Genomic DNA, 15,484 nt, shown 5'->3' with positions numbered 1-15,484 from the left:
GGGTATTATGCTAAGTGAAATAAGTCAGTCAGAGAAAGACAGATATCATGTTTTCACTCATATGTGGATCTTGAGAAATTTAACAGAAGACCATGGGGGAAGGGAAGGGGAAAACATAGTTACAGAGAGGGAGGGAGGCAAACCATAAGAGACTCTTAAATACAGAGAACACACTGAGGATGGGTGGGGGGTGGGGGAGAGGGGAAAGTGGGTGATGGGCATTGAGGAGGGCACTTGTTGGAATGAGCACTGGGTGTTGTATGTAAGCGATGATCCGTGGGAATCTACCCCTGAAACCAAAAGCACATGGTATCTATTGTATGTTAGCCAACTTGACAATAAATTATATTAAAAAAAAAAGAAATTTTATTTGAAAGGGACATTAGGGATTACCTACTAGTAAACTCTCCTAGTTCCTCCTTCCTTTCCTTTCTCCCTCCCTTCCTTCCTCTGTTCCTTCCTTCGTTCCTTCGTTCTTTCCTTCCCCCTTCCCATGAGAAACCATTTAGGTCAGGAAGAAGAAACATGACTTGTCTAAGGTGATGGGCTGTGTTGGAGTACTCCCAAAACTAGAACTCACTGAGTTTTTCAAATTGTCATACAGATGTTCTTTTCATAGTCACCAGAAGTCTTAAGAATTTTTAAAAATTTTTATTGCCCTTTTTGTCCCTCTCAGCAGTTTTCATATAAGAATTATGAAAGGAAGTTTAATTTGCCAATCAACGTAAGATTTTGCATTATCCAGAGATGTCTGCCTGTGGACCATGCTCTCAGTACTCTTTTTTTTAATGTTTATTTATTTTTTGAGAGAGAGAGAGAGAGAGAGAGGAGAGAGAGAAAGCAGGCCGGGAAAGGGCAGATAGAGAGAGGGAGAGAGAATCCCAAGCAGGCTCCGTGCTGTCAGCACAGAGCCTGACATGGGGCTCAAACTCACAAACCGTGAGGTCATGACCTGAGCTGAAACCAAGAGTCAATGCTTACCTGACTGAGCCACCCAGGCGCCCCTCTCAGTGCTCTTAAAAGCTCGGTCTGTTCCAGTAAATCGTTGTGATTAGTTATGTGCTATTTTTGATTTCTGGTTTTACTTTTTGTTGTTTTGTTTGTGTTTCTTTAGAGACCATGTCTCATAGTGTTTCTGGCCCTAACCGCTCCCAGAAGAGGACCAAATATGTAATAGGGACACGGTGACTTATCGCTGATTAATTCATTCCGTTTATCTACTTCTACCCTTTGTTTGCTGGGTTTGCAACTTGCGCCCATTTGTCTCCTCTGGTGTCCCCTCATGCAGTTAGTGAAATGGCCACAAGGAAGGCATCTGATGGAAGAGGAAAGGGCTGGCCTATTTTACCCCCTCATTAAACAGTCAGTCCAAAAGAATGGTTGGGATGATTTCGTTTGCAAACCCACACCTCAGGCAGTTGGTGAAGAAAAAAGGCCTAAGCAACAATAGGTGTGTGTGGTTCCTTTACATCCTCGCTTTGTGGTAGGAAGAAAGAATCCACTTATTGCTAATGATAAAGCAGTGACCCACCTTATTTATTTTCACATAAGTCATGTCCTGGCAGGCATTTTCATAGTCTGGGACCAGCTCGGCGCAGTTTGTCTTATCTGTGAGATTGTTCCTGTGCTGTCTGAGCCATTTCGTAGAGATCAAGAATCACTGCTTAAGTGCGATCCATCTTTATCAGTGAAGTAATATGCTGTAAGGACGTTCCAGACATTGTCTGTTGCCACGTGACCAATAAGCAGATGGTTTGGTGCCTCCTGTTCTGGTTCTGTGAAGGGATGGAGATTTTAGTGCTCATCCCCTGTTGCTCAGAAGGGGATGCGGAAATGGATGAGGCCAGTGGAATCAGCAGGCCAATGAAACCTGCCATCCAAACTCTGATCAGTGACCCCCTTGTACTCAGGGACAAATTGGGGTTAGGGATACAGGGATACAGGATCAGTCCACTAAGCAGTGTCAAGTGTGGGTTTCAACTAGGTGGCACAAGAGCACAAAATCTTGCTTAACAGATTTTGCTTCCAAACTAAGCTGGCAAAGTCCTCTCACATAACAAAGGTTTTAGGAGCTAAACCCAAATCATATTCATTTCCTCATTTCTTCAACTCATATTTATTGAATGCTACCATATGCTGGGCATTGGCGACAAGCATAGAAGGAGACAGAATTTTTATCGCCATTTATTTATAGGAAAAAAGACTGAAATAAGCACATGAGCTGAGGACTTGGGAGTCTCAAAGTGGGACGTGCTAACTTGTTTTGGGTCAGAGCAAACTGGCTTACGCCTTTAACATAGCTTTATTCAGAACTGATTAGAAACAGGATGCGCATGGGGAGGGAAGAAACTCTCAATTGTTGGGTTAGAAAGATCTCCAAGTCCTCACATACCGAAACCAGAGATGTGAACTACATCCCTTGTGGAACAAGGGAAAAATCTTAAACAGATGCAACATGCCCGACTCTGCTAGATGTTACAAATTATACACAAAGAAGAGGGACTGAGACCCTGACCTCAAGGAGTTCATAGTCTGAAGTGATTTATAAATATCTGGATTAAGCTAGGAAAACAAAAACAGCGTATCAGGTGTTAAAATGAGTGTCACAGGAAACAGAAGGAACTAAGTGTTACCAACTTGGAAAAGTGCTTGCTGGCAAATTAATCATTCCTCCCTCCCTCTGAAGTGTCAGTGGATCAGAGGTTGGCAAGATTGGCCTGCAGGCTAAACCTGGCCCGCCACCTAGTTTGGGAAATAACATTCTATTGGAATGTAGCCAAGCTCGGTTTCTTACATATTGTCTATGGCTAGCTTTCACGCCACCGTGGCCAAGTTGAGCAGTTTCAACACAGGTTGTACGACTCCCAAACCCTGAAGTATTTATTATTGGCCCTTCACAGGAAAAAAATGTGCTGAGCCCTGGTTTCGATTACCCAAGTTTATCCTGGTGTTAATTGCGAGCATTAGAACAAAACATAACTGAGATACACCTAGTAGTGGATTAATCCCCCCAAAACGAACACTTCATTTCCATCCTCCGAGTTTACCTTAAATTAATTTTGAGCATCGGAATTAAACATCGCTAAATCCTGTGGCACCTGAGGCCCTTGTGGAAATGTTTTTACTGATCCGAGATTCAGTGTTCTGCTTCCTGCCTTTATAGAGAGCTAAATCAAGAGCACCCGTTTGGAAGGAGCGCCTCTGTTCTTTGTAAACTGTAATTGAAGATATAATTCACTGTGTTCCTCAGTCTTTATTCAAAGCCGCTGGCACAGAAATTCTGCTTGAGATTAATTTTAGGATAACATTGATCTCTGCATTGACTTTATAGGTTTTCCCAGTTCACAACAATCATAACCCAGTATGTTTCTCTCTTGCCACAGGTGACAGAAAAGGCAGAGCCATTTCCAGAGATGAGCTTAGTAACAGATTCATTGCAAGTGCCGGGGAGGGGACTAGGGTGAGGCGAGAGAGGAGTATGGGGTGCAAATTGAATGACTCACTCTCAGAGCAATGCAAGGGCAAAGTGGGCGTTAACAAAGGGGGCCTCCTCAAATTTTGTGCGCTACATGCCTAACCTCACTCTTGTCCCGAGGCTGGCAGGTTCCTGGTAACATTCCTTGCTGCTTCTTTTAGCTGGCAGGAGCCCTGTCCTAGTTTATCCCTAGGTATGGGTTTTGTTTTGATGTGATTTTTGACCATGTCAACCGATTCAGGTCCTCCCTGCAGTAGATGGGGCTACAAATCTCAAAAACCAAACCTGCGTGCGCTACAGTGACTGGGGACACCATCTGTCTCCTGTGGGTCCAAATGTCAGGCAGGAGGGATGCTCAGGGCCATGTGTCAGCTTTCCAGCCAGGGCTCAGCGTGGGAGGTGGGATTAGGGAGGATTATTCCAGTTCTCATCATTGAGCTCGGGTTTTCATCTTGGGGAAAAGGAGAGGATATTGGAGGTAGTTGGATTCACTTGTCTGCAGCATCACACATGGTGTGTCAGGACAGGCAGATGCTGTCACTTGGGAGATGAGAGGGCAGGACAGGGACCAAGAAGATAGTAATGTGTACCGCTAGCTGGTGATGATGGGGAGGGAAATGCACCGAGTTACAGACTCTATCCCTCAGATCCTCAGATGGTTAGTTCTTTTTTTTTTTTAATTTTTTTAAGTGTTTATTTATTTTTGAGACAGAGAGAGACAGAGCATGAACAGGGGAGGGTCAGAGAGAGAGACACACAGAATCCAAAGCAGGCTCCAGGCTCAGAGCTGTTAGCACAGAGCCTGACGCGAGGCTTGAACTCACGGACCGTGAGATCATGACCTGAGCCAAAGTCGGACGCTTAACCGACTGAGCCACCCAGGCGCCCCTCAGATGGTTAGTTCTCAGGAGGGAGGGAGAAAGAGGGGAGGAGATGAAGTGGGGTGGGAGGAGGCAGATTAACTGGAGATTAGGTGATATTTTCTTGAATAGAGAAACCAGGGACCAAAGTAAAGCATCCTTTTCCCTTGTGACTTGAGGCCTGTGCGAACGCTGCATGCTTCTGGTCTCCAATTTTAAAAAGAGTTAAGAGTGTGGGGAGGTGACCTGAGGCACTTAACTCAAATGGTCTGGGATTTGGGGAATAAACAGTAGTATGTGCCCGATCATAGACTCAGCTTTGACTTTTTATTTTCCTTATTTCAAATCACAGATGTTGGATGGCTCTTTCATCAGCTAAAAACAGGGCCATGACTTGCCAGCCAGTGGAGTTGGTTCAGTTCGCAAGTTGGTCCACAGTTTGCCCCTTTCTACCCGATTCTCGGCACCTGCTCTTCTCCCCCATGCCCAGGTGGCTTCATAGTTTTCCTGTAACCAAGACTTATCTGGGGGATCGGTGACTCCTAGGCAAATGTGCATTTTCATAGGGAGCAGACCATTAGATCCTAGGAGGAGAAAGCAAGAGCAGGGCCCTCGGAGGAGAAAGGGAATGAGTGTTTGTGTAGCACGTTCTGTGTGTCCCCTTAGAGGTGTAATTATCCTCTTTATGTGTATGTGAGGAGGTAGGTTTGCAGGTTTCATGTAACCAGCCCCCGTTCTCATATTGCAGGAGGAAGGGGCAGGGTTCAAACCCACATCTCTCTGGACTTTCTTACTATGCATCACTGCCGTTCCACCAGTGGACTTTCAGGCATCAAGGAGCAAGTGAGGGAAAAGAGCTAATTTGGGGGTCTTCTCCTAAAATAAAATGATGCAGGCAGTCATCTCTCCTTTCTAGCTAAATAGAAGTGTAGATTGTAAACTGCTCCATAAAACTATAACTTCCTTGAGGATGGACTTAGAGTTTGTGTCCCCAGGGCGCCCAGCTCAGTATCTGGCTCGTAGGTATAAAAACAGCAAACACTCAGTGGCATTTACTTGTACTGAAGACAAGTTTAACTGTTAAAGATATGGTGATGTATTTCTCTAGGAGGTGGGTTACCATTACTACTCCCATTTTATAGTTAGGGGAACTGAGACAGTGGGGGTTGAAGGAACTTGCCAATGTTCATTCCCTACTAATGGCGAGGCTGGGATTTGAATCCCATCATTCTGGGTTCCAGAATCCTGCTTGTCTTCTACATAGGCGCTTAGTTATTTGAACAAATGAATAACTACAGGATTTAGGGAATTGGATATCCGTTCATTTCACTGAAGAGGTTAACTGCATCGGAGTTAATTGCTTGGTTATATTTTTAAAAGAATGGATTAACATTCTCATGTTCTTCTTTCCTCACCAACTCCCCCCCCCCCCACCCCAAGAGAAATAAGCCTGTTGCAGAGGGGAAGGAGCAGGGTGTTTCTACACAGTGAGTGTGAATGAAGGGCAGTAACTTCATGTTGGCAACACTGGGCTCTTGAAGACAAATGAAACCCCCACTGAATTCCTTGGGGTCTGATGATATAGGGCAGCAACTGTGGGATACACTGAGGGGTGTGTAAAATGTGGATGTGGTCTAGGACAATTTTTTGCAATACACACGTGTCCAGAGAAATGAGCCCCAATTTATTTGAGTGTGTGCATATGTTTACATAGGATTCTCTTTAAATTTTTAAAAATTGTTTTAAGAAGCACTTTCTTGTAGTGAAGAGGCTTATGTTGAGATGGTTCTACCATGTTAAGAGTCAGGGACTCAAGGCAGGGTTTGAATAACTTTTCCAAGATCACATGGCTCATAAATAGAGATGCCAGGACCCAAATCCCAGCCGTCTGGCTCCAGGGTCCAAACTTGTCGTGTCCACATCAGTGAAGTCTTATGAAGCAGCTGGCAGGCCTGCTGTGTGGAGACAAAAAGGGATTTGGTTATTGACACTCTGTGGCCAGGTTGCCCATCAATGATGGGGTATTCTGTGAGCAGAACAGAGACCAGATGGGCTGTGCCCTAGAACTTTGGTAGTTGGATGGAGGGGAATTTGCTGAGTACAACCTTGTGTAGGTACCTGTGCAGGGCTTTGCATACATGTTTAAATCTGGATTGTCATGTGTGAAGTAGATATTAAAACCTCTATTTGAGAAATGGAGAATCTGAGGCTAGGAACATATAACTTGTTCTGCCCCCACAGCAGCAATGGCAGAGCCTAAATATATAAGCCCTTTGCTCTTTCCATTAAACTGATCCTCTTTCAGATTTACTGGAGTTTCATGACTCTGCCGTCTACCCTGCTGTTGGGAGGTAACTAATAGGGTTAGAGCAGATGATCTCTAGTGAGACACCAAGCTCAACTTCCATGTTCATTAAGTTGGTACAAACAGCCACATTTCGGACACCTCTGGTGACCAGGAGGTCACCGTCATAAGGAGGCGTCCATCTCAATATTTTTAGTGAAGTATATGAGACTTACAATAAAATACAAAGACTCTGTGGTGCAGTTCAATGAGTTTTGACGTGGGTATTATTGTGAAATAGTCTATCACCCATGTCAGGATACAGAGCATTGCCATTATCTTGAGAAGGTTCCTTCTGCCATTTACAGTCAACAGCTGCCCTCTTTCCTCAGTCATAGGTAATCATTGTCCTGATTTCTATCAACACAGTTTAGTTTTGCCTGCTCTTGAACTTTATACAAATGAAAACAAACAGGTTACTCTTTCCTGTGTCTACCTCCTTTTACTCAAAGTAAGATTTTTGGGATTCATACATGTTGCTGTGTACATGAGTAGATTGTTCCTTTTTATTACTAATACTATTCCATTCTGTGGGCATGCCACCAATTTGTTTATCTGCCCACCTGCTGATAGACATTTAGGTCATTTCTGACTTTGGGTAATCTTGAATAAAATTTTTATGATCATCCTGTACAGGTGATTTTGTGGACATGTGTTTTGATTTTTCCTGAATAACTACTTAGAAATGGAACTTCCGGGTGATAGGATAGATGTTTAACTTTTAAGGACCTGACAAACAGGTTTCAAAGAGATGATAGCACTGTATACCCCTCCCTCCCATTAATGTATGAGAGCCACAGTTGCTGTTTGCCTGCTAACAGTTGCTATTGCCAACTTTCTCATTTTAGTCATTCCAGTATAGTGATATTTTATTAAGGTTTTTTTAAATGTTCATTTATTTTGAGAGAGAGAGGGAGAGAGAGAGAATGCATGCACACAGGCAGGAGAGAGGCAGAGAGAGAAGGAGAGAGAGAATCTTAAGCAGGCTCCATGCTCAGCACAGAGCCCAGTGAGGGGCTCAGTCTCACAACCCTGGGATCATGACCTGAGCCAAAATCAAAAGTCTGATGCTGAAAGGAAAGAGCCACCCAGGGGCCCCTTATTAAGGTTTTAATGTGCATTTCCCTAAGTTCTTTGTTGGATAAGTGTATTGTAAATATTGTCCCCAATTCTGTGACTTTTGTTTTAAAGTCACTAAGTGTCTTTTGATGAGAAGTTTGTAATTTTAATGCTATTTAACTTATCAAGTTTGTAACAGTCAATGCCTTTTGTGTCCTACGAAATCTTTTCCTACTCCAAGTGTCCTCAAGATACTGTCCAATATTCCTTTTTAGAAGCTTTATATTTGGCTTCTACATTTAAGTCCATGATCCCTTTCAAACTGATTTTGTATATAGTGTTCGATGAGAGTTGAGGTTTGTTTCTTTTCTGGTACAGAGATCTCGTTTTTTCAGCACTGTTTGTTGAGAATTTCTTCCTTTTCCCATGCAATTGTATTGGTGCTTTTGTTGTAAATCAATTAACTTTCTCCTTCACCCATACATATGTATATTGTCCTCTATCATCACATATATATATGCATCTATTTCTGGAGTCTGTTCTCTTTCATTAATCAATGTATCATTGTTTAGGCCATAGCATAGTGTCTCAAACTCTTATTACATGTAGCTTTATAGTCTTTATAGTAAAGCGCATGTTGTATTTAGTCAATTTTTTTCTGATGTCTATTAAAATGGTCATAAGATTTTCCTCTTTTAATTTGTTAATGTGGTGAATAACATTATTGGTTTTCATTTGTTAAGCTAATCTTGTATTCTGGGGATAAACTCCTTTGGTCATGATGTATCATTCCAGATTACTTTTACTAGTACTGTATGTATTTAAGAATTATTGTGCCTATGTTGATGAGGTATATTGGTCTATAATTTCACCCTCTCCTTCTCCTCCTCCTTCTCCTTCTCCTCCTTCTTCTCCTTCGCCCCCCCACCCCCACTTCTTCTTCTATTACCCTTGTCACATTTTGGTGTCATAATTAGGCTGACATCCTAAAACAATTGGGAAATGTTTCTTCTTCCTCTATTCTTTAAAAGAGTTTATCTAAGATAGGAATTATTACCTTCTTAAATGTGTGGTAGAATTCTCCAGTGGAAACCATTTAGACCTGAAATTTTCTTTCTGGGGATATTTCCATTGAAGTTTCAATTTTTTTTTTAACAGATACATGGCTGTTTAGATTTTTCATTTCTTCTTGTGTCATTTTGAAAAGGTTGTATTTGTAACAAAATTTATCTATTTCATTTATTTTTCAAATTTGTAGACACAATATTGTTCATTATTTTCCTTCATTATCCTCTTGATGTCTGTAGGGCCTATGGTTACACAGATCATTTCAAGAGAACTGTAAGTTTTAAAAAGTCTCTCATCAGTTATTTCATTTTAGACACAGTGAGTTCCTTTCAAGTCAGGAATAGGCCATTTTTTCCCCTCTTCAGGACATTTGTCATGCTGCTCCCTCAACCAAAAAAAAAAAAAAAAAAATTCCCCTCACCACTGTTGTCTCTTCTCAGCTGGCTGTCTGCTGTTCAACTGTTAGGATTCATAATCAATATGAAGCCCTTTCTGATATACACACCCCAACATGTTCCACACATTCCTATCCAGATACACATATATGCGCGCGCGCACACACACACGCGCACACACACACACACACACACACACACACACACACACTCATTCAGACAGATAGCTACTTTTGCTTTTCCTTTGTAGCACTTTACTCAAACTGTTAGTTAGATACATTTATGGTAGGAATTTGGTATTGCTTCTCTCTCCTACTAGACTGTAAACTCCATTACAGCTGAACTTGTATCATTCCCATCAGTTGCTGAATAGCCAGTACTAATCACAATTCTTGGCATGTGATAGAAGCTTAATATGTCATGGTTGGGGGGATGGACAAATCTCTACTGAGGAGAAATAAATTGCCCTCTCTGAAAATTCCATCTGATCACTTTAGCCTTGCTAGAAGGCAGTGTGAAGGCTGGAAAAAAAAGGTGGGGGCCAGATTATGGGGAGACTTAACTAATAATTTATGAATCTAGGTATTTCTCTGTTTATACTTTTAATACTTTCTCTGTCCTGCTATATTTTTGTTTACACTCAGTGCCCTAGGGGAAAGAGGGGACCGGTGTTGGTAACAAGACGAGGTGCTGAGAACTACAAGGTAGGGAAGCACAGGGGTGAGGAGCTCTAATGGAATGTCTCCTCCTGCCTTCTGGAAAGCCCAGAGTCCCTCCTCTGCCTCAGTCCTACACGTGATATTAGCAGAAGATTTGTGCATCTGGGTTATATTGGTAGTAGGAGGTGGGAAAGAAGGAGTGGGGCCATTCAGTCTTTCTCTCTAGTTGGGCATCATATCCCATAAGAGAGTCTTCCCTGAGAACCCTTAATCATCAGAAAAAATCACCAGAATAAAAGGAATGGCCCAGTAGGACCCAAACCGCAGCCCCCCTCCACACCCTACTCTGTGCTCCTTGATTTTGAGGAATTATAGCCTTTTCTCCTTCCATCCCCCTAAATCATGTCCAAAGGAGCTTATGTGGTAATTTCCAGAGTGAAGCTGATTGATCAGCTTGTAGGACATAATGGATCAGACTGCTCCCCCTCCCTTCCCAACAGCCTCTCTGAGGAGGCCTCCTGCAGCTGCCCAGAGCATGCTGGGGCTTTTTCAAGGGGGCTGGTGAATGAGAGAGGAGGAAGTCTCCATCGGGACATAAATGCTGGTGAGCCACACCGTGCTGGACAGGAGGACCTGTCTGCAGCACAGGTCCAGGAAATACAGGCTCCTCCAGATCCTTGCAGGACATCAGTTTGTGCAAGACGTGAATTGAAGGGAACCTGGAGCCCAGTCCGGCTCTCTGCCCCCACCATGATCCCCAGTAAGATTCTGGTCTACCATCACCCACCCAACGGCACCAGCACAGAAGATTACAAACCTACCAGGCGCCGCAAAAAGTCCCTGGGGGACTTGTTCCATAATGGCTACCGGGTGAGGTGTGGGCCCGCGGCCCCTGAGAAGGAGGAACGGCAGAGCTTCTGGCAGTCATTGGTGTCCTACAGCAGGGTTTGCGCCTCTTGGGGTAAGGTCCCTCCCAGCCCCAGCAGTTATCCCCCAAAGTTATCCTGTGTTTTTGGAGGCTGCCCAGGAAAGAAGTGCCCTTCTTATAGGCTGGATTGAGGGTGATATCCAGAGGGCAGGTGATAGCTTTCTCCATTCCCGTTTGTTTGATACACCCCTGAACTCAGATGTGCCAAGCCAGGCAGAAATCCTATCTTTTTTTTTTTTTAGATGAATGTGGCTGGCCTCTAGTGTTCCCAAATGTTTTTGAGCTATTAGAGAATATATTTCAGAAATGTTGGGGAAAGCTTGGCAAATAACAGCAATAGCCTCCTTCTAATTTATTAAGTGGTAACAATTTCCAGTGAGTCAGCATTTTCCAAAGAGGCTTTTGGAGGTATGAACAATATTTGTTTTCAGGGACACCAGTGCCATTTCTGTTCGCTTTCTTATGTCCTCATATTAGGCCATGGGGATGCTGTCTTGCCTATCTTGGGTGTTACTTCATTCTTCTTACCCAGCAGAGATGAAAGAGACATCCTCTGGGAAGATTCTTCTGTCTCAACAGTTTTCTGAGGGGGATTTGATTTTATTTGGGCATCCATAATGTATAGGAGTTTGGAATTAATGGCTTAAATTTACATTTCTGGACCTAAAGATCCCAGACTTAGGAAGAGATATCTTTTATTTCCGGAAAGGTTAGTAGTACTAGGAGCTTCTTTAAAATAAAGTATCATTCCTTTGGAGCCCAGTTTAGGATTCTGATGTGGATAGGCACAGCTTGAACTACCTCGGCATTATATAATTATGCATGGTGAAATTCCAATTAGCAAGCAAGCGATAGGTGAATTCTAGTCAATCCTTCTCATTAGAACTGGCCTAAAAGGCTTCCTTGGGTTAAACCATCTGCATGGACTTCACCTAGAATCTAAATATTGATGCCTCCTTTCTGGAGCCCTAGATCTGTTGATCAGATTGTTAAGTTCCCTCTCCCTTCACTTCAGGGAAGAGCTGCTTCATGTTTTAAAACATCCAGCATTGGCGAGGACCGCCATTAAAGCACCTAGAGATATGAGCAGGAATGATGGGATTATAAGCTAAGAGAAATAGACCATTTCCTGAGTAAGAGTTGAGTAACTGAGCAATACTACAGGTTTAACTTAGTATCTAATCTTCTTCTTACTTTCCTTTGGAATGGTTTCTCATAAATTCATTCATTCATTTTCAGCAGTGAGTGCTTACTATGTGTCAGTCATCACTGCGCTGGAAGATGATAAACACAGTGGTGAGCAGGTGTATGAGGCAGCTGCTATGATGGAGCACACATTCTATGGGAGAAAATGGGCACATATACAAGCAAATAAAAGGTCATGGTAGAGAGTTAAAGAAGGACATGGTAATGGGAGGGAGGCTACAAATTGGCTGGCCAGAAAAGACCTCTCTAAGGCAGTGTCCAGTTGAGCCTCTCTTACAATGATTTAGGGGAAGGACATTCTAGAAAAGAATGGAAGGGAAGGCTGAGCTGAGAATGAGTGGGAAACGTTCAAGGAGTAGAGGCACAGTGTGGAGGGTATGAGGATGGGGAGAGTGGAAGTGAAAGGAGAGATCATGGAAAGCCTTCCAGAGTAAGATAAGGAATCTGAAATTGATTTCTGGTGAGACAGCTCTTGGCCGGTGGCAATGTGACCTGACTGATGTCTGGAGAATGGTCCTGGGCAGGGTGGGCTGAAGGAATAAAAGTGAAGCAGGAAGAACAGCTTGGGGCTGTCGGCCAAGCTGGAGGTAACAATGGCTTGGCCCATGGTTCTGGCAGCGGGGAAGGAAAAGATGAGTTAGTTCATATATATTTAAGGGATAAAAGCAAGAAGACTTGCTTGTTTACACACACAAAAAATGTGTTCCTTTACTTTCTGCCCCTCCCCATTTCAAATAGAAGATTCTTGAAGTCAGAGCATCACCCCTGCTGCCTTTAGTGTTTCAAACAGTGAGAGACTGGTATAGAGCACTCGTACTGTACATGTTACGGCATGAATGAATGAATGAATGAATGAATAGGTGACAATCCCAGTTGCATCTCAACTGATGTTTCATATCTGTCACACAGGAAGCAGTTCTGGGATGAGTTGGGGAACAAAACAGCCCAAACAATTACCCAGGGAAAAGGTTTGAAAAGGTCAGACAAGCAGGCACTGTTTATAAAAGCTCTGACTGGAGGAACAAAAGCCCAGGGGCATTTGAGAGCAAGAAAGACAGTCCTCTCCCTCCAGCTCGAAAGGAGAGGCTCCAGTTCACTCTGTGCTGGGGCTGAGAAGCACGTGAGGTGAGCATGGGAGGTGGGTCCTGGTGACAGCAGTTGGGTGACTACCCTGGAGAAGGGGAGCACCTTGGAGAAGCCTCCCTGTGCTTGTATCTGCGCCTCCCCCCCCCACCCCGCTGTTACCCTGAGAACTCCTGGCCTCAGTTTGAGCTCACTGACTGCAAGGCCAGATGACTATGACCTTGTCAGACACCGCAAAAATAATTGCTCTTCAGGATTTACGTGGGGGTGGAGGGATTGGAAAGGACAGAGGTTTATTTGAACCTTTCAGCTTTTTGGATTTAAAGATTAAGGAGTTAAAGGGAATGGAAAATAGCAAATTGGAAAACCCTGGCAGGCTTTCCGCCACAGGCTGGGATGTGGTTGCTTTTGTGTTTTCTCAGTCTTCCACTCAAATGGGACCTTGTTTCTGCCCCAGGGCAATGGGAACCCTGAATGGTGAATGACTGATCATTTGCCTCCACATCCCTTAATGTCTGTCAGAATAACAATGCTGCTTCCCTCTGAGAAAGAGTTCCTAATCACTTACCTGGCTAGCTGCCCAGTAGGAAATGCCTTGGTACCGGTTCCCAGGATGACCCTAACCTAGTTGTTCAGGCCCCAGGCAATAAGTTTGACCCTCTGAAGGAACAGCAGTGGCCTGGGGTCTATCCTGCCTAGAGCTGCTGGCTTCAGGGTCCTGACATTTTGACAGGGACACAGGGCTCAGAGCCAGAGGACCTGTGCTCAGTCAGTCTTGACTTGCCGTCAATTTTATAACAGCAACAAAAAATTATGAATAAAAAGAGAAATTTATATATATATGTTACAGAAAATTTTTAAAAACTTGAGGAAATTAAAGAAATTCAAAAACCCTGCCTCTGTAACACAACCACTGTCACCATTTTATGCTTTTCTTCTAGTTCTTATTTTTCATATAGCTATAGTTTTTAGATTGATTGATTGATTGATTGATTGATTTTGAGAGACAGAGAGATTGGAGGAGGGGCAGAGAGAGAGAGGGAGAGAGAGAGAGGATCCCAGGCAGGCTCTGCTCTCAACGCGGAGGCCGATGTAGGACTCAAACTCATGAACCGTGAGATCATGACCTCAGCCAAAACCAAGAGTCAGACACTTAACTGACTTAGCCACCCAGGCACCCCCTAGTTTTTATAGTTTTATTATAGAGAACATGCATTTTATATACTACTTTTTTTTTTTTTTTGAGTTTCCAGTTTGCTTTTTTTTTTTTTTTTTTCTTTTCTAAATTGTGGTTTAAAAGCACAGAACATAGATAGGGACACCTGGGTAGCTCAGTTGGTTAAGCATCTGACTCTTGATCTCAGCTCAGGTCTTGATCTCAGGTTATGAGTTCAAGCCCGTCATTGGGTTCCATACCCAATTTTATGTTTTGTGTGTTTTGTTTTGTTTTGTTTTGTTTTGTTTTGAAACACAATTTTACGTTCTGTGTTGTTTTAAAAAACAGTAACATAGAACATAAAATTTTCCATCTTAACCATTTTTTAGAGTACAGTTTAATAGTGTTAAGTATATTGGCATTGTTGTGGAATGGATCCCCAGATGTCATCTTGCAAATCCGAAGCTCTTTACCCAGTAAATAAGTCCTCTTTCCCTCACGCCACAGCCTCTGGTAATCGCCACTCTGCTTCCCACATCCTGCTTCTTTAACTTAACACCGTCTCATAACATTTCCTTTGTTATATTATTCTCAAACCTGTGTAATAGCTCATAAAGAAGATGGACTGTATTGAAGAGAACCCATGTTTAGGTACGAAGCTGCTGTCCTATTTTTCTTGTTTAATGAGTAATTTTGCAACGAGCATTTCCTGTAGCATTTTTCCATATTTTGTTATATTTCCGAAATGGAATTAGTTTGATTCATAATGTGGAATAACTTTCTGAAAATTCTGAATCATTGGACAGTTCCACCCTCAAACTATAAAATTATCTCATTTGTAGAGTCATCTCTAGGAGGTGAAACTCAGATGTGCTGCTAGTTAAGTAGAATAAACACAATGTTACTGTATTTTTGGTTAACTTGCATTTCTCTTGTTTCAACCAAGTCTAATCATTTCTAATCGTTGCTTACTACTTATACTTACTCTTTTATGATGTGTTTCATTATGATTTTTTGCCTACTTATGAACTAGGGATAAGGTATTTTCCATACATGCTTTTGACATTACAAAAGGTTCATCCTTATATATCATATCCTTATTATATCGTATCCTCATTATATCATATTACATTATTTTTCTTATAGGCTATCATCTTATCTTCAGTACTGTTTTTGACATGTAGAATTTTGATAATTTTATGGTGGCTGATCTGATATTTAAGAGTTTTTATGATTCCTTTCATATCTGAG

General features: G+C 42.7%; 1 protein-coding gene across 44 annotated transcripts in view; it reads left to right on the top strand.

The window, feature by feature from the left end:
• Positions 1-15,484, top strand: part of KCNMA1 (potassium calcium-activated channel subfamily M alpha 1) — a 729,677-nt gene that overhangs the window by 458,400 nt on the left and 255,793 nt on the right. Inside the window, exon 1 of one of the 44 annotated variants that reach the window (XM_045437764.1) lies at positions 10,422-10,821. The exons of the other annotated variants lie outside the window; for them this stretch is intronic. Within the exon in view, the coding sequence (XP_045293720.1) occupies positions 10,611-10,821 (211 nt within the window). The 5' untranslated portion in view covers positions 10,422-10,610. Of the gene's footprint in view, positions 1-10,421; positions 10,822-15,484 lie in introns of those variants that run through there. 44 annotated transcript variants of the gene reach the window in all.

This window comes from Leopardus geoffroyi, chromosome D2, assembly GCF_018350155.1.
Source record: "Leopardus geoffroyi isolate Oge1 chromosome D2, O.geoffroyi_Oge1_pat1.0, whole genome shotgun sequence".
NCBI lineage: Eukaryota > Metazoa > Chordata > Mammalia > Carnivora > Felidae > Leopardus > Leopardus geoffroyi.
The sequence above is the reverse complement of the archived record's forward strand: the minus strand, read 5'-3'. Positions and strand labels throughout refer to the sequence as shown.